Below are 20,727 nucleotides of genomic sequence, written 5' to 3' on the forward strand. Positions count from 1 at the left end.
TCAATTCTGTTAATGAGGCTATTATGGCATCCAGAGCAGCACATCCACAAAGCTCTGCCAGTTTGGCCCCCCATTAAGATAGTTATTAAGCTCATTATTGATTTTTTTTTTTTTTTTTTTACTGAATTAGGCATTAAAATATGACAATGATTGCTTTGAAAACTGTGCTGTACAGTACAGGCTGATTTTGAATGGACAGACGATAATGTATTTAACTTTTCAATGTTAACATGCATACATAATTGGAAAATTAATTGCGTATTATTAGTCTCTGCTCACAGTCTACTTTCTCTGCAGCTTATCTGTGCTATAGTGTCCCACTGATTTGCTTGTTTTAGCCCATTTAAATTATGCAAGGCTGATTATTTTGATATGACAAGAAGAAATAGTGGATCTTTCCCTAAGGCATAATTTAGATATTTCATGCTTATTTAATTTGCTTTGTTTGTCTCATACTTTTAGCGTGTGCTTGGCTGATCTGCAAAGAATGAAACTTAATAGTCCTGTAGAATAACAGCAATAATGAAGTGACACCAGCAGCACCCAAATATGAGAAAGTCATCTGAATTGAAGCTGACAGTCTTGGCATCACTCTTCTCAACACCTGGGAAGTTAGTACAGTTACGCTTTACTGCACTCTAGACTATTCTCATGCATTTTGAATGTGACATAATCCAATTTAGGAATTCATCACAATGCATTGTTTGTTAAATTAGTCCAGTGGTGTAATGGGCGGACCACCTGACAGCTGTGAAGCAATGTCAAGCACACAGCCAAAAACACACGATCTGCTTCTCTCTCTCTCTCTCTCTCTCTATCCGTCTCTATTAATTGTAGAATAAAACTTGTTTAAATTAAGCAGTTTGTCTAAAATTTCTGCAAAATCGTTCCTGTGTTTTCTGCTCTTTATGGAGAATAAGCCAGGCATGACGTGAGGAGAGCACCCTCCAGAAGCCCAAGGCAGGCTGCAGAAAGTTGTGTTTACATACAGGATTTGGGAGTCAATCAGAACTCACCTATTGGAAGTGATCAACTACTTTCTGAAATCAGTTCACTTTAAAAAGATGAACAAATGAAAATGGTCATCTTTATTTCTTTCTCTCTTTTCTTTCTTTTGTCGAAGTTCATGAGGAAAAAACAACAACATATACTTATTGTATTAAAATATCCCATAGCTGACAGGGTGACTTTAGATATCCATTAATATGCATTAATGTATTCATATGTACCATAGTTTTATGCATCATCCATTGTCTCTTCAGAGTTCTGTAATCTCAACTGCAGACTCACTGACGGATATTAGTATTTGAAAATAGCATGTAGCCTACCGTTGTCATTATAATATGTTATTATAATAAAAAACTTACACATATTTGGACTTTCAGTGTCTCCATTGTTTTACTCAGTTCTTGGTAACATTGGGACTACATGTATATTATTTCTGTATATATTTTTTTTCCTCTTCACAGTTTTACATAAAACAGGAGACTAGGACTAGCCCGATCAGATTGGATATTAAAATAATGCAAAGTCGTCTTTGCTTCCGCCCAAATTGCAAAACATGAATTTGGTGGCTAAATTTGCCTTCCTAACCAATCATTGTTAAAGTTAGTAATTCAAGACAATCATCAAGTGACTTTTAAATGAATGAAAATGTCGATAAAACACAAATTAATAACTGATATCAAAACTAGTAAGACTGACTGGAGCACCACATACATTTGGAGTTCATCTTAAGCTGGAATAGGGCTCTCCATTCATGTAAAAAAAAGTTTATAATGGCCATATAGTCTCTGTATTGTGCTGCATGAATTAGTACCTTTTTGGTGTTTGTGGAAAAAAAAATATTACACTGCAAGAATTATTGAGACGAGGCATATTGTCTACATGAGCATAAATAATATTAAATATCAAAACTACAGTCATTTATTGACTGTATCCTATTTTTATCCTTCAACATAGATGAAGACAAACACGTCACAGGAATAGCACATTTCAGTTTAGGCTGGACATCGACTATAACCAGAGGCTCCTGGGCTACAGCATTACAGTAGGGACCCCTACCCTTTACTTATTTAGCTTCCTGATTATTTATGTTGAATTTTAATTGTTGACATGTCAATTAACATTTACAACACTGTTATGCTGAAAATATGAAGGAGTGAATATGCAAATTCACTCTTTGCCACAAGGCGGCGCTTGTGGAGCAGCAGCATTACAGCTTTAAAATAAATTAAACACTATGTTATTACAGGCATTATACAGAGATAATATGACAAGAAAAATACATTTAATTAATAAAATCATAGCATAAAGACATGTAGACAGAATGTACATGTACACTGTGTGTGTGTGTGTGTGTGTGTCTATATATATATATATATATATATATATATATATATATATATATATATATATATATATATATATATATATATATATATATATATATACATATTTAGACTTTGCAATATTTGCCCACACTGCTCAAGTTCAGTTAAATGTGTTGGTCTGCGTTTGTAGACTGCAGTCCTCTAATCATTTTACAGATTTTCAATGGGGTTTAAATCTGGGCTCTGACTGGGCCATGCAAGGACATTCATCTTTTTCTCCTTCAACCACTGTGTGCTCAATTTTGCTGTGTACTTTGGGTCATTGGCATGTTAGAAAGTAAACCTTCTTATATAATAAGATAAGTATTCTGGGTTTTTTTTTTTTTTTTTTTTTTTCAAATGTATATTTAAATGCATTTTAAATGTCTAATATTTACATATAGTATCTAAGATTTTACCTCGGCAATAAATTATGAATTAAAAAAATGTTAACCAGCATGTATTGATCACTGCGGGGACTATTGTTTAGATTTTTGAATTGCAGCCTAAACAGTAATGAGATACTTAATAATACCCTCTTGGTTTCTGCTTTCATACTCCCACAGCCAAACCTCATACTGATGTTAAAAACTCAATCGGATACCGCCTCTCTCTTTTAGCGTCTCTTTAGTATCTCTCCAAGGTGAAACACAGTGTCAGCTATAATTCTGGAAACATCCTTTCTTCAACTTTGATATTAGTCTCATAACTGACAATCTGCAGCATGCTTTCATTGTCTTCTTTATTTTTTTAAAACAGCTAGCTGAAGTATGCACCAAGAAAACATGAGCACTGACACTCCCTCTGTATTTCATCCTGCTTCTGTTCCTCCCTCTCTCTCATTCACAAAAATTGCACACTGAGCTTTTTTCCCCCTTTTTTTCTGAAAGGGGAAGGCTGTGACTAAAGTTTATTAACTTCCTCTGAGCCAATGAGCTGACAGCTGTGTTTCCAAGATTGTCCAATGAGACTGAGTGAGAGGTTGGAGGTGGATGTTGCTTAGCAACTGCAGGTAGAACAGGATCATGTTGAAGTCATTGTCTTATCAGAGGGCCCCGAGAGACTTCACATGCATTGTTGTGATACAAGTGGTTAAAAAAAGATGCACGTGTAAAGTGCATCAAAAGCCCCAAAAGTCTAACTTTGATGGGATTTAAAAGACTCATTTTTGCTTTTGTTGAGTTGATAAAGAAATCTAGAGATTGCTGGTAAAGTAAGAGGAAGCAGTGTGGGGGAACTCCAGTTTATGATCAACAGGTCCGTTTCAGGGGTTTCAAACTCCTCATAAAAGCATATTATGATTGTAGCTATGCAATAAATTATAAAAAAGAATAGAAAATGGACTTCTGAGTGTGGTGTGGTCATGCACACTGACGGGAAAACGGAGAATTGGTAAGGAAAAAAGGATCGCGTTTTGGGTGGGCATTCTCCAGCATTCTCTGTTATGCCATTCACCTTGTGACAGGTGAGTGGCATAACAGAGGCTAACACGACCCCGCCACAGCATAAACAAACACACGCAGAACCTCCTACGATCCAACGTAGCCTCTCTCCCCCGCCAGCCAGCTCACATCACAGATGCCATGCTTTTGTACCTGGATAATGACAGACTTCAGCACCACTGTACTCCCAACATGTGAGAGAGAAAGAGTTTGCCAGCTAACACTCGATGCAGCCTTCATAACTTACAGAACAATCCTGTGGTCATGCTTATCACTACACCTGACCTTAAGTTATATTGAACAGGTTTATGTGTGGGTGCGCATGGCATGCAGTATCATAATGCATCATATTGAAATGTGTGGCTTACTCGCAGACCAAAAAACACATTTGATGCAAGATTAATAGTAGTTTGCAAAATAGTTTGGAATGGCTCGTCTTATTTGCGTCTATTATCCTTCTTATATTTAATCCCTTATTGTAACATTATCTTTTAATCTGATCCTCAAGTTCTAATCGTCTTTGATGTTTGTCTTTTTAACAGAAAAAACAATCATTTAAAAAGCCTAGGCAGAAGATACAGTGGTGCAGGGGCAACGATTGGCTGGAGAGGAAGACACTGTGTTTTAGAATTAAGAAGACAAATAGGTTGAATCTAAAAGCTGAGGGTGAGAGCAACAGGGAGGGAGAAAAGAAATAGCAGGATGATAATAGTCGACTGCCTGAAAGGATGAAGATAATGAATAAGTGTGATTTGATTAGCAGGAACACCTGAGACTAGACCAGAAATAGATGATGACTCAATGATGGCCTCAACTGGAGTTGCTGAAAGTCTTTAGAGAACATGTGAGAATGGAGACCAAAAATAAAAAATGATGAAAGATGCACCAAAAAGAGGTGTATTAGAGACATATGAATATTTTATTTTTTTTATTTGATAAATATATTGATGCATGATAAAAAAAAAAAAAAAAAAAAAACTGCTTTGGTTACACTAATAACAGTGTAAAATCCATATGTGATTACCAGAAATGACTGATGTAGAAAAACCTTTTCAATTATCATTAAAAGGCTAAAAGTGCAAATTAAGCAAGCCACACACATAATATTTACAGTGAGTATTCAACTTATAATAAATGCAATGAAACATATTTATATCCTGTTCAATCACTATTATCCAATCATTTTAAAGTGGCAGTACTACTTTAAAACTAACTACAGAAAACGCATTAGCTTCAAGGTCATCAAATTAAATGCTGGCCTTTGTCTGTGTATAGCTCCTGCAGGGAGGGATTGAATATTATGCAAACCACAAACAGGTGTGCCTGTAACAATTATCTTTTAGAAACTGAGTGAGTAATTGGCCGTTTGCCAGGGATTTGATTGACAGGCATTTTGATCAATCATAATGCAGAATCCGCCGGACAGGAGAGTCAGTAGATTAACATCTGTAGATTTAAACTGAAAAAAAGTGTTAAGACAACGTGCTTTCTGATGTTCATTCATGTTTATTTTGTGCTGTAACTAGTAGGAAGAGACTGGTTCACATGGTGCTAAATCGATCTTTCCAGACACATCGAAGAGCCACAAAACAGTATTTGTTTTTTGAATTTCTTTTAAAATGACACAATTTGAAAGCTGAGAATTTGTTTCACAGCAAAAGTAAAAGTTGTCTGTTTTCGCGTTACAGTGTCCTCTTTTCTCCACGATGTATTTTTCACTGAGTGATGGTGTGTGGCCTGTCGAACATAGCAATAGTAACTAACAGGGGTGGGTCTTTGCAAAGGGTCATTTATAAAATTGTTGTAAAAAGGACAATGGCTTTCTATATAGAAAATCTATGACTATGTTGAAAAGCTGGATGCCAACAAATTATAGGCCTACCGTTAATTTATGTACCGTTACCGTTAATCACATTTTATTTCCTTTTGTTATCATTATACTCTTTGTTCACATGCATACAGTTTGTGTCTGAACATATTCAACATTTACATGGCTATCCTAGAAGAGAACTTCACTGCTCATAGTTGTTCTTTTATAACTCAAGAGGTTTAATGGAGCTCTCAGTAATGCTTCAATTATGAAAGGTTTGCCTAAAATCCCTTAGAAGAAATAAAAACAAAGGAGGCAGTTGTTGGCATTGAGAGTGAATATTTGGAAAAATTAAATAAATAAAAAAATTATAATGTATATATATTTATTTATTTATTAAACATATATGTATATATATATATTTTTTTTTTATTTTTATTTTTTTTGAAGCTCCAGAGGAGACACATCTGAGAAGAAAGTAACTTAAAAGTCTCTGTTTATTCTCTATTTATTCTTATTGCTCTCTTGGAGAAACAATTGAGACATTAAAATTTAATTTGTAATTTTTCTTTCTCCTGGGGGTGAAGAGCATCTATTATTACAAAAGTTTGGGACTGTCATACGAAGGATTATGAAGCAGGAGTGTTTCAGCACACTAATTCCCAGCTTTCAGAGTGGAAAATATTCAAATAGATGGTATGGAAATCCATGGATAAGCTAAGATTTGAAATGTAAAGCAGGGTACGGTGGAGATCGACCCGCTCCCTAATGCTCACTGCAAGCTCCGCCACTCAGACGAATATCAAAATTCCTGGAACAGGGAGAAAATCCGCGGATCTGGCGCGTTTTCGGAAATCAGACCTAGTCAAATGGGACCACGGGTCCAACACTACCTAGCAGCGCACTACAGCATTAAGGTAAGCCTGATGGGAATTAAAATTCTGATGCAATATTAGTACCTTTAGGGTTCCCACAGAAACACTACCAAACAGACAAGGCAATAAGACATCCAGATAAGATGGTCCAACCTGAAGTATTTAGGTGAGCAGCGATTACAGATGCAGAATAACGAGAATGTTCTAGTTCTGAATGCTCAGCACATTGTTTGAGTCCAAACCTTGCAAAGAAAAGGTGTGTCTATACGTCACAGAGCAACAAGAGGCCAAACGCAGAGTGAAAACAATGCAGCTTCCATTCAAATATATTCAAACCAAACTACAGGAGCACCACAATGATTGAATTCAGAGTGTGGATCATCTGAAGGGCAAAGACGGCGTGTGTAGTTATGGTTACAAATGGTGTGGGTGCTTCTAAGTTTGTTTCATAGGCTTTGGAGGTAGAATCGTTTGTACCAAACCACAGGCAGAATTGCAAAGTGGTTAAACAAAATGAGGAATCAACTTCTATTTATTTCTAGTATTACTTTCTGCCATAGTCCAGTGTCCTCGAATTGTTTCCAGATGACATTGTTGTCGAACTTCATCCCCTACTTACCCTTCCGTTGGTTAATAAATAGGGCGAATATACGGAGCATTGGCGTTGATGAGTCAGTCCCTGACGACCTCGCTCTTATTGTGAGGACACCTAAAGGCTGCTTATTGTGTTGCCATGGCGTCCACATCAAACCATGGCTACAGCCTTATTCTGAGGGTGAAAATGTCTTGAAGTTTGACAGTGAAATGAAAAATGACATGTAATGTGGACACTGGATTTGATTATTAGTGGGGACATCCTCTCTGAGGATTTGGTTTTTGTTGTGGTGTTCTCACCTATAGGGGTCATTCGTGTTCAGCACTTTTTTGTGAAGTCCAGTTGATTGAGTCACAAAGAACCGGGGTTGATTAGGCAACCCATGGTGTCAGAATCCAAGGGCAAATGTCCAACCCGTCACGAAAAGCTGACAGATGTGAAGGTTTGACAATAAAAATGATTTGGCGAGGAGGGTAGGAGGAACGTGAGAGGGAGCGTCTTGATACAAATGTTCTTAAAGGTTTTCTTTTGTCTCTCTCTGCTGCTTTTTTACTCACCCGCTCTCTCCTCCTTTACCAAATATAGCTGTAGAATAATGAAAACAATATCCAGTTTATATCTGCAAGTTAGTAAGACACCCACTCTCATTTGCAGCGAGAGCAAATGACCCTGGGGATGAGTCATAACATCACTTTAAGGCTGTTTTAGTCGCTCCTCACAAACATGGCAAAATCCTATATGCGCCAGGTATTCTTACGAGTTATATGTGCCCAGAAAGCTCCATTACTCAGCTGGACCCTGAGTCCTGCAGTTCTCCCCCCCCCCCCCCCCGATGCCCTTCCGAATCAAGCCTCTCTTTGAACATTTCCATTGAAAGGCAGCATTTTGCCCATGGGGAGTGAGACGAGGAGCTAATGAGAGACTTGTGCAGCTCTTCTAGATGATTAGACCTGCCATACACAAAGCCTCTGATAGAATGATGGTACGTTCACGTTGTAAATTCATTGAAAAATGTTTTTCTAAGTCTTAATTTAAGTAATATATATTCTGTTAAATTATCATTTTAAACTTGATTTTATAAAGCATTTTGAACAAAGTGTGAAGTTTAGCGTTATTCATTTGGTTGTTTTGATCTTAAAATTCTTCTGAAGTATCGTCAAATCAGTATCGTTCCACGTGACTTAAGTGCAAAAAAAAACTTCTCTACGTCCAAACTGATGAATGAGGATAGTAAATACCATATCTGCCTAATCTTTTCATTCATCACGCCACGGCATACTTTATACACTTGGGTTAAACACACATTATTCTACTACATTTCAGATGACTGACATAAATCATGTTCATTGTATTCAAAAACATCCTGAATCTGTCAGACCACTCCCTGCTATGCAGCTGCAGGCTTAAAGCTGAAGTGTTAACAGTCTCTGTTTTATCAGACAGATATCAACTTTGCTTAGTTTCAAGGAGAGGTACGGGGGGTGGGAGGGGGCTGTAATCGGACCCTGCAGTCTAAGAGGATTTCAATGCAGCAATATTATATGTCGGTCCTAGCTAGAGGCATACAAAGGTACGCAGCCAAGCACCAGAGCAGAGCATGTCATCTAAATAGTGCCGGGCTTCTTTTTGCAGTTTATTACATCCAGCTGCTTTGTGTTGCTTGGGAGGTGGCACAAAGGAAGCAGTTTGTTTCACCCTCAACAAGCATGCTTTCATTTGCGCCTGTGCTTTGATGTATAGAAACAAGCTTTGGAGTAGGATATCCCTAACAGATCAACAGGGAAGGAATCCCACTCTTTTAGTATTGTCTTTAACAATTCCCAGCCTTTCAGCAACTACTGAACCTTACTTTAGACCACTGAGCGAACTGTCTTTTTATTATAGCGTTATGGGGAGGGCGGTATTTGTGTCTGCGTGTTTGATTGTACACATGCCAAACGTGACAGGATGGACATGTTGGAAATTGCCATACAGTGTAACAGAAACAAGTGGCGTCACGCCAAGTGCACACGTTTGCTCAGTGTCAAAACTGAATTACAGGCCAAATAACAACATTCAGCTTGCACCTGTACTCCTTGCACTCCTTAAGACACCGCTGAAATAGTCAAGGAACTAATATCCCATTACCATGATATCCACTCCTAATGGCAAGTTGCAAATGATGATGCAACAAAACTGTCAGAAAATTTGCATTATAATACATTGCAAACAATGCGACTCCACTTCAACAAAAAACTATTGGTAATCGTTAAAGAATGTGAGGAGTAAGCTGTGTCCTTAGTTTTAAAGGGACCTTTCACCCAAATTAAAGTTTTAGCAGTATTTTCTCAGCTTTTTCTTTTTTCATCCATAGAAAACATGTGAATTATAATTTACTGGTTACTAGTTTTTTTATGCAGTTACAATGAATGGGGCATGGAGTTTGCAAAACATGTTTAAATTTTTAAATTACGAGATGGTCATAAGCTCCATCATTACCAATAGAGTTCAGCAGAACCATAGTTGCGACCATAGTAGGCTAACAATGTTTTTTGGGAATAGACCACTGATTGATTTTGCAACCGAATCAAGTGATTTACTGAACAATTTGACTCAAAAGTTCCCGTCTTCATTCATTGTGCATAGAAAATATAACATACTTTTTTGTTCCAGAGATACAAGTTTTGAAGGAACATCAGAACTTTTCCTTTAAGGAATGGCAGATCATATTTTTTTTATAGGTGAGGTCATCAGCACAGCAAATGAGTAATTTATTTTATTTGCCTCTTTAACACCGTCATGAATTAATTAGAAAAATGAACTCTTAAGAAACTTTTTACAACTGCCAATAGTACCACAAGAGACCAAACCAAAATGGCCAACGAAAACGGCCACTGACTCACCAGATGAACAAAAACATAAACAGTGCAAGCGCATATGCTCTTGAGACTCGCGGCTTTCATGTCTAAGACCTTACAAAAAGAACAGCATTCTTTGATGTCTTTTGTACCTAATTATGTCAACAAATTAATTGCGTAATTTTTTTGTTTGTCCTATTTTGTCCATTTAGCAAAGGGTTTTACGTATGGCTGGAACAGCTCAATATTAGATGTCTATGTACTTCATGATGCAAATAGGAAAAACCTCACGGTTGCTCTCCCTTACAAACCTCAGCTATTGAAAAGCATGCAAATAAGACTAGTCAAATAATCTGCTCCTCAGGACCAATGGGTGGGGGAACATGTAGGTTTATAGTCATAAAATATTTTGGATTAAATTATTCAATCAAATATTTACTTTTACTATTATATATAGTCTATATTTACAATAACATTTTAATTTAACGTTACCAAATTCTGGGTTGATTCCCAGGTAATACAATGAATGGATAAAAACAATATCTTAAATTTAATATGCATTGCTTTGTATAAAACAACGCCTGCCAAAATCATAAACGTACATATACAATGGTAAAAATAAAAATCACACTTTTTATGTAAGGCAACATATGAACACGTAAGTGTGCGAAATGAATGTGCTTTTTGGTTTATTTATTATATTACATTTTTGTGATTATTCTTGCTTGTTTGGGTTCACTTTTAATGAAAAAACGACTTTATGTTGTTCAAGGAAATTACTTTTTTATGATATTAATGCAGACATCAACAAGTAGCCTATATTAACTGTTATTATGTATGGTATGCAAATGAATGTCTTGGTACCTGTGTGCATATTTGCATGTGCATTCAGACATACCTCTCTGAGTAAAACTATGATGATGCCTAGAGCGCTCACGTTTTAAATGATGTGTGTGTATCTAATTGTTGTGCACGTATCATGATGATATGTAATTTTTGTTGGTGTGCAATACTAGTCGGAAAATGTTGCCGGCAAAATTTGATTGTTGACAGCTTTTCACTTCTACTCTAAGTATGATCACTTTTTTAATACAAACAAACTTTACAGAAAAAGACTGATGATTACAGTAGTAAAATGCTGATTTGTAAGATGATTTGATTGTTCACAGGTTTTGAGTTCCACTTAAATTATGAATTCTTTCTTCTGATAGAAATATATTCTCATAGAATAGAATAGAGTAGAATAGATTCTAAAGAATTTCAATTCTAAAGAATTTCAGAATTTAACAAAGATTATCTTAAAAAGACTGTAGACTGATGAGGAAAAAGTCGATCACAGTCTTGTAGTCATCATAGTTTGACATCATCATAGTTTTTAACACTGTATGATGACTCATTATAATATAAAGATCCACCTCTTCATGTGATTCAGTCATTGGCACTTCTTGATCACAAACCTCTAGATGCTTTATTTATTTAAATCATCAGAATTCTTGAGGTAGAATTTGCCAGTGAAGAATATCAATGTGAGTATCCAATAACAGTGTCATATATATTAGCCCCAGTCTTCCCACAATTTCTGCTCAAAATTTTTAAAGCATAGTCAAATTTAACCTGGAATATGTAGTACTTTGTGAATAACAGGCTTTCCAATTCAGTGTGTGCAGGGTTTTTTTTGCACAGCAGGATTATTATTGTTAACTATCAAACTCAGTTAACTCAGCTAGATGCCAAGGCAACATTTCTCATTTTCATTTAGTTTAAATTGATATTAAAATGATACTAAAATAATTCAAGCCAATACTGAAACAAAGATTAATAAAAACAATACAGACATTTAAAAAGAAAACTAATAAAAAATGACAGAACAGGAAAATTACTAAAACTTGAATATTTAAATAAAAACTGAATTAAAAACTAATACAAAATGTTAATAAATATATAATAGTATACTATGATGGTACATGTTATTGTAATATATATAGAAGCATAAGAAGGTGATAAGGTGAATATATACCAAAATAAGCAGAAATATAAGCGTGTGTGGCCAAAAAGTGTCTTTTAAAAGTTTTTTTTTTTTTTTAAGTTTTCTTTTTTTTTTTATGGGAGAGGGCATGGTATACTGTGCCCTTGCATTAAAATGTAACCTCACATATGATGTTTAGAAATTCTACCCACATTTACCATGTACCACCACTAGACTGAAAATAAATCCATCTTATTGAATCTGTCCTTTTCCCCTGTTTATGTGAACAATGTATATTTATGAACACTGAATGTTACGCATTCTAATAGTTGTTTATTGGGATCCCCTATTCTTCCTGGGGTCCAACAAGTTACAAAAATAAGTCAATAAAACACAAACCCTAAATGTACAATTTATATTAAATATTACAAATATTTAATATATATTGTGTCATTTAATATTCCCTGAAAGAACTTTTAAACCTCTTTTTGCTTATTAAAAAAAAAAATGTAATGTCCGATGGCAAATAATTCCAATTTTTTAATCCTCTATACATTACAGCCCGTTGCTTTGCATTCGTTTTTGAAGCAGGAAGCAAAAAATATCTGTCTGTGTCTGAGATGTATTCAAAGCTATAACAGTAGAGCATGACTCCGTACATGAGCTGTGAGAGTGTGAGGATGAGAGAAATGATCTGAAGAAACTACAGATATCCCCTCAGTCCTACAGAAGACTGGACCCATCCCTCCACCGACACGTGCCCACACCCACTGCTGAGGGTTATATTTACTGCCAGGTACTGTGTAAGTTGTGACGTGCAAGCCCCATTACTGATATTTATGGAACACAAATTGAAAGAGAGAAATGATACAGCATTCCCCACGGACTCATCCACTCTTAATAGTGGTCGTAAATGGAGTGAAGAAGGGGGCTCAAAAATGCTGACAGTGCAGTTCTTTCGGCTGCCATACACTTCAGTTCTCATAATGATTTTGGAGACTGAGTGAAGCTCAAATGTAATTAGGCATGACAAACAAGCGAGCTCAGGTGACCCGCATAAAGACAATATTACATTCAATTAAACTAGCCACAGAAGTTATTTTATATATTGTGACAGCAAAGAGTTTTAGGATAGACCTTTTTCTCCCAAAGCCTTTTTTTTTTAAAAAAGCTTCTTTTTTCTGATGATGTTGATGCCGATATCTTAGAAGGCAGGGTGGCTGAAGGACAATATAAAAACGATTTAAAAACAATATATATATATATATATATAGGGGAGAGCGGCGTGATTTCAACATGTGGGAAAGTTGAGCCGCCCCTTGTTGCTAGGCAACTTTAAAGAAAATTGGGGATGTGACCACAAATATATAAAGAGTTTACCATTTTACTAGCCCTGTGATGGAGAAAGGCCCATGAAATAATTGGTAACTACATTTAAGTAAAAAAAAAAAAACTGTTGCTGTTCAAAGTGTTTTAGGAAGTTATAATATGAGGCTGTACCGTTAGCATGATGTTAGCTCTAAACTGCTGACTGGAGTAATTTAAGCCAAAGTTATTGGGGTAAGCTGAGCCTAGAGCTTCTTATGATTATAAAGTATTCTTTTAATGCAATTCTTCATTCTATTTCTTTAATTTTAGACCAAACATTTTTGATTTTGTTCTTCGTTTTGAACTTGTTTTTGTTTTGAAAGTTTGTAGTTTTAGTTTTTATGAAATTGTATTTCCCTGCAACATTTATAAGTGGGAGGTTGAGTACTATCAGACAAGTTCTGTAAGGTTAATTGCAGTCAATTTATTTATTTCTTTTATTTATTGTTCCGTTTGAACTTTATTTCGATTACATTTTTGTAGAATAATTTAAAAAATGCCTTCATAGTTGTGTTCTATATCTTTACATAAAACTTTTAAGTCATCCATCCATCCATTCTATTATCCAAACCTTGCTGTTCTTATTAGGGTTGCAGGAAGCTGGAACCTAAACCAGCATCTTGAGCCAGAGGTTGGGAAATTCCCTGGATGCATGGTCAGTCCACTATAAAACTCAAACATAAATTTTGAGAAGTCATTTTTGTTGAAATTCTCTTCCTTTGATATAGCATGAGTTGAAAATGTATATAGCATGAGTTTCAGTGGGAAAAAATCAGTGGGAAAGTTTCATTCCATGTGGCTCAACTTACCCTCTCCCTAGGCTCAATTAAACCCTTGCTGGGGGCAAGCTGAGGCAAGAGACCACTTTTTTTTTTCTTTTTGAAAGCCATATTTTGAAAGCGTTTTATTTTAGATCTAAAGTGATTGTTCCCAAGCATGCACCATATCCTGAAATTGATGTACATATTTAAGGTGAACTGTCATGACTGTCATGCGCTCTCTTTAAACAGACTGTAAGTAAAAACTGATTCAACTCATACACATATATATATATATATATATATATATATATATATATATATATATATATATATATATATATACAGTACAGACCAGAAGTTTGGACACACCTTCTCATTCAAAGAGTTTTCTTTATTTTCATGACTATGAAAATTGTAGAGTCCCACTGAAGGCATCAAGAGCTATTTGAGAAAGAAGGAGAGTGATGGCGTGCTGCGCCAGATGACCTGGCCTCCACAGTCACCGGACCTGAACCCAATCGAGATGGTTTAGGGGTGAGCCGGACCGCAGACAGAAGGCAAAAGGGCCAACAAGTGCTAAACATCTCTCGGGGGAATCCTTCAAGACTGTTGGAAGACCATTTCAGGTGACCACCTCTTGAAGCTCATCAAGAGAATGCCAAGAGTGTGCAAAGCAGTAATCAAAGCAAAAGGTGGCTACTTTGAAGAACCTAGAATATGACATATTTTCAGTTGTTTCACACTTTTTTGTTATGTATATAATTCCATATATAATTAGTTCCATATATTCCATATATAATTAGTCATAGTTTTGATGCCTTCAGTGTGAATCTACAATTTTATTAGTCATGAAAATAAAGAAAACTCTTTGAATGAGAAGGTGTGTACAGACTTTTGGTCTGTACTGTATATATATATATATATATATATATATATATATATATATATATATATATATATATATATATATATATATATATATATGTATATATATATATATATATATATATATATATATGTATATATATATATATATATATATATATATATGTATATATATGTATATATATATATATATATATATATATATATATATGTATATATATATATATATATATATATATATATGTATATATATATGTATATATATATATATATATATATATATATGTATATATATATGTATATATATATATATATATATATATATATATATATATATATGTATATATATATATATATATATATATATGTATATATATATATATATATATATATATATATATATATATATAATTTTTTTATAATAATGTATCATTATAACTTTTATTTATTTTAATTAATATTTATAACATTTTAAATAATTTACAAATTTGTTTAAAAAATAATGTGTAAAAACGCAGAATACACGCAATCATATGCAGGATAGAAATGTACATTTCACCAAAAAGTCCCTTTGTTCTATAGGTTTGTGGAATTAGATGTTTATTAGACATTCAAAGATTTGTTTAAATGAAATAAATGCGTATTTGGTCTAAGCAATATATCGTTCGACCATAGTATTCCTCACTTCAGGAGATTCCCTTAAAGAAGTCGTGAGAAGATCTCACATGCCACGTTAATATTTTAAAATGTCCTATAATGCTTATGCATCTAAGCAGTCCAACCACACTTGTCTTCTGGCTTTTGTCAGCTAAGTGCTAAAATGTCTAATTAAAATTATTTTACTGTCATAATGGAAAATTATGCTCGCAATTTGGACTCATGAATATAACCTGATCCCAATAAGACCTAATTGTGTGTGTGTGTGTGTGTGTACCTACTTAACCATATTTTGGGGACAAAACTGTGAGCTAAACCTGACAAAAAACTCCAAAAACCTCCCTTTGGGGACGTCCTCATTTGTAAAACTGGAATAAAAATATAGTTTTTTGTTTTTTTGTTTGTTTGTTTTTTAATTGTTAAAAGGAAGAATATTTTCTGTGACGGGTAGGTTTGGGTTTAGGGTTGGTGTAGGGCAACAGAATATACAATTTGTTCAGTATAAAAACCATTATGCCTATGCAATGTCCTCATTTAGATAGATATAGTAAACGTATGTGTGTGCACGTCTGTGTCTGTGTGTACTGGTAAAAATGATTTATGAGGACACTTTCTCGAACCTTGTAAACCAAAAGGCTTATAAATTATACAGAATTCATTTTTGAGAAAGTAAAAAAAGCAGAACGTTTCCTGTGAGGGGTAGGTTTAGGTGTAGGGTGATAGAAAATACAGTTTTTACTGTATAAAAACCATTACTCCTATGGAGAGTCCCCATACACCATACAGTAAATGCAAGTATGTGTGTGTGGGGGTGTGTAATAGGAGAATAAATAGCAATGTTTCAGGTTCTAAAATAAACTACAGAGCCAAAATTAAAGGTGTCGGATGAGAGCGGGAGCAGTGGGTGTAGTCTTAGGTAGGAGAAGATGCTGGTGGTCTGATTGACCTGTAGTTTGAGGTTCTGGGTATCTCTGTTTAGGAGTTACGGGGGAGGGCAGAGGTGGTGCAGAGGGCCGCATGTGAGTCATCCAGGGAGCCTGTGAAAACTGTGGGAGTGTGGAAAGAACAGAGGAGAGGAAAGGAAGACCGGTGTGATGAAGTGATGCAGTTTTGAGAAAGGACATGAAGAGATGATGGGTTATCTGAGGGAAGTTCTGGATGCTGCATTTAGACATTCAGAGGAGCATCATTGTGGTGTCCTCAATACTGGCCTGACCCCTCCACATGAGGTACACTTTTTATGCAATGAAGCAGCATTTTATTCTGTTTAATCACTTCAAGGTCCTTCTCCCTAAGAAACAGCCTTCTATCCATCTCAAGTCGTCATTTAAAATACCTGTATACACCACAAACCATACTCACCTGTGACAGTGTTTCCAACCTTGAAACATTCGTTCTTTAAAAAATGTATTCCGTAATATCCTTGCTCATTAATGTGTCCTGACAGTGCACTGTTGATCCTCATCTGATCTAGGAGAAATAGTCTGTGTTAGTCTGCAGTGCACCAAGACCTGCGAGAGCGAAAGGGAGGAATGAATGTTAGCTCGGTAACAGACAAATGTTTAATAAAAAACAAGTAAATAACTAAACCTCTTTTTTTTTGTTGTTTCTGCTCTACTAAAGAAGCAGCTATACCATTCAAACCTATTCAATGGAAATGTTCCAAGACATGGAAAGTACATTAAAAGTGCATTTTAAAATTCTTGAAGAACCTCAAGAACCCGAGCTGAAGAAAAGCGGTCTCAAATTGCCGTAAATCTTAAACCCAGTAGCAGGGATGAGAGATACAGTTGTGTGTAATCAGCTTTTTCTTGAAGTAAAGCAAACTCAAGACCACAACAGACAAACACAGAGGCAGCCTGTTTGCATTAATTTCCTGTCTGATATGAGGGGATCGATTGGTATATGCTGTCATATCAAACAAATCAGTTAGATTTTTATTGTTACTGGCAGTAATCCAGGGCCCCATGTGAATGAATGAATGAATGAAAACAGCAAACTAGACTTGTGAGTATCGTCCCTAACGTCTGTTAAGCAGAACATACGTTTCTGTGAGAAAGGGCTCTGTCCACTGATCTTTTGAACTTATTCTCCCTTTCTTTCTTTCCTCCCAGCTTGTTTAGGCTACTGTGTGTGTCCGTGTTGCCTGAGCATACTGTTTACTGTTGCTGTGAGTTATAAATACAGTTGCGTTTCGTGTCTTTTACAACTCTCCGGCTCGAACGAATCTTGGCTCATATGCGGGTAAATACCACCTATTACTCATGTTACTTTCCAGCACATTTGTAGGACACATCCAAGCATAGCGCCTCGTCACTGCATAACAATTAGATGTCTGAGTGTTCGCGCTCTGATGGAATTTTACTGATAACAGACAACGGTCATACTTGGATTTCGTGACTTCCATTTCATTCTTCTATGTCAAGATAAAGGCGTACGGGGGGAAATAACGTTGCCATTTCTTTAAGTTGACAGCGTGCCTCAAGACTGACGAGGATACAGCTTTTTTATTTTCCTATAGTTCACACATAACGAAGCTCAAAACTGTATTGCACAGATGTAAGTATTGTACTTAAAACCATGTTTTCCTCTGTTTGGCTTTCAATAGCTCCGCTTTGAAGCAGCAGCAACAAGTCTCCAGAGAACTTGGTCCTACTTGGCAGAAAAGAATATTGTGAAATGTGATCTTACCTGACTTGTCCCTCAGCTGGGAACTAGCCAGATTGAAATATGTCTTGAACTCTGCTGGCTTCGCGTAATGTTGACATATCCAACATAGACCCGCGGAGGGGAAAAAATTGCAGATTTGAGTCTTGGATGCGCAACTTTTCTTATGGTCATTTATTTCCATTCAGCGTATCGTGGTTGTAGTTGCTACTAAACTTGACCGCCTTCGCCTCTTTCAATCACGTAAGAGCACTAACGGCTTTTCTCTTGAGCGAAGGCACTGCGTAAATCTGTATAGGGGTTTTGGGTAAATCGCGACTGGTTGCTATTTGTCCTGTCGGCACAGTCACCAAGGTGTTAGAGTTTAAGCACGCGGATATTGCAAAGGGTTATTAGATTCACAAGTCACCCAAGTGGTGGGCGATCTTCTGAGCACGGCAGAAGTTCTCATATGATGACTTCAAACAAGACACATTACCTACCAGCATCTGTTGGAGTGTGTGGATATTAAGACACTTCTATCTCCAGGACAGCATAGGGGAACATGGTAAGTAGCATGAAAATACACTTAAAGGAATAATTACTACAAAAGGCATGGCTTATGTTTACACTGTAGGGTTGGTATGAAAAGAACAGATTTTTGATGTACGAGATATACGAGTTCCCTCGTGTTTATGGACCCTAACGCTGAAGGCTATACTTACAGGAGAGTTAAGGTTTGCTAACACGAATATAAAACTTTGTAATGTTTTTTTTTAAGTGAATTGGAGCTAGAGAACAAAATCTGGGCAAACCAAACGCAGGCATATATACAGCCGTAGAATATACAATATAATTGGGTATTTGCCTTTGTTGTACTGTGTGCCATTCTGCGCTTTGATGCCTGTTGGGCTTTTAGTCATTATACTGAAAATCATATATACAAGTGCTTTCTCTGTAATCGAGAAAGCAACATGTGTAGATATGTTCATCTGCCCTGCAGGACAAAAGCAGAGCATCAACGAACTATTACTGTGTGATTTGGGGACTTGGGTTTCAAGCTTTTTGGGGGGACTCCGCTTTAAAGGGTAATAAGCAACTTTCCAGATAAGTGATTCTTTTGTTAAGAAAACGACCGGCCAACATGTGATCACGTATTAACAGAACGGGCTTACCAAGGATATATCCACGTGACAAGGCGTGGGGAAGCAATAGAGTAAAGCAATATCAAGTGGCACTTAACGAAAGTATAGATTTTTGCCTCTAAGTAACCTTAGCTGTGCTATGATTTCAGCACTTTGGACAGAGGCACCGGAGTCGTTGAACGCTGCGGACTGAGTGACACGGAGTGAGTGGACATCGCCTTTTGTGTTTTGCAGTTCTTTTGCCAAAGCTAGGGAATTGGTTCACATTTTCCTTCTTTTTTTCGCTTTCGGAGGGAGACCGGTGAAAAAAAAAAACAAAGAAACAAACGCGAGGAAAAGAACCAGTCGATAGTGGGGCTGCTTTGCGCCTGGAGTTTTGTCGCCACTTAGAGCATGTGAAAGTTGAAATGGTAGAGCTGCTGTAGTGTACGCGTACTTTGCAAGCTCCACTTGGTGCACAGCGTTAACTTTGGGAAATGCAAGTGTTGGTCTTGGAGATCTAACCACTGATAGTGGTTGTCAGCTCTTAAAAAGGTAAGACCTGCTTGTTTTATTCTCCACTTTACTAGCAGTCCCTCTTGGACAGATGTTTTACTTCTACATAGTGAAATGGCACCTCTTTACGCATTTTAACTTTGATTAGTGGTTACGGATGGATAAATGTGACGCTGTGAGGTACAGCTTTGGGAAAAGTGATGTAGAGAGAAGGCACTGAGTCATGAGGCAAATGTTAAACTTACATTATCATCTTACATTTTCCCTTTACTTTACTCTATGGTTTCAGACTGACTAAAGCCGAAAACCAAATGGTGACAAAGTTGTTTAAAATTAACAGCAACAGTTCTAGCACAAAATCATTGAAAAGAAATAATGTATTTATTTATGTCTCACAGTTCACCCCTATAGAGACGTTTCGCATTTAGCAGTAATTTTACATGTTTTATTTACACACACACAAAAATACGTAAATAATGCATGTTAGTGCGTAAACAGCTGACTTTCAGTCCTCATCATAACCAAATGCTTGCGGAATTCTTGTTGTCTTAAATGCGCAATTGTCTAACACACGCTTTCATTTGCTTTCTGGATAATGGGGCATATGTTTAATAAAACACACGACTCAGCACGAGCTTCCTCCTACTTATTGTCTTGCTGAAAACGAAATGAGTCTATCTATCTATCTATCTATCTATCTATCTATCTATCTATCTATCTATCTATCTATCTATCTATCTATCTATCTGTAGCTGTCCTTCTTTCTTATCCGCTATAAATGTTGTTGTCGTTAGCATGAAGGGATGATTTATTCGTTGAATCGATCCTAAAGTGGTGCAACCAGCCCTTATCAATGTAATCGCGTCTGTAGCA

The 20,727-nt window shown here is 36.1% G+C and overlaps 1 protein-coding gene across 3 annotated transcripts in view; it reads left to right on the top strand.

Moving 5' to 3' along the window:
- The first annotated feature begins 6,378 nt into the window (after positions 1 to 6,378).
- LOC128016943 (brain-derived neurotrophic factor) overlaps positions 6,379 to 20,727 on the top strand; it is a 29,762-nt gene continuing 15,413 nt past the window's right edge. Inside the window, exon 1 of one of the 3 annotated variants that reach the window (XM_052601905.1) lies at positions 6,379 to 6,541. In XM_052601905.1, coding sequence (XP_052457865.1) covers positions 6,494 to 6,541 — 48 coding nt within the window. In that variant the 5' untranslated portion in view covers positions 6,379 to 6,493. Of the gene's footprint in view, positions 6,542 to 18,531; positions 18,783 to 19,586; positions 19,894 to 20,727 lie in introns of those variants that run through there. The other 2 variants (XM_052601906.1, XM_052601909.1) reach the window with 2 other exon arrangements.

The sequence above is a fragment of the Carassius gibelio genome, chromosome A7, assembly GCF_023724105.1.
Source record: "Carassius gibelio isolate Cgi1373 ecotype wild population from Czech Republic chromosome A7, carGib1.2-hapl.c, whole genome shotgun sequence".
Taxonomy (NCBI): domain Eukaryota; kingdom Metazoa; phylum Chordata; class Actinopteri; order Cypriniformes; family Cyprinidae; genus Carassius; species Carassius gibelio.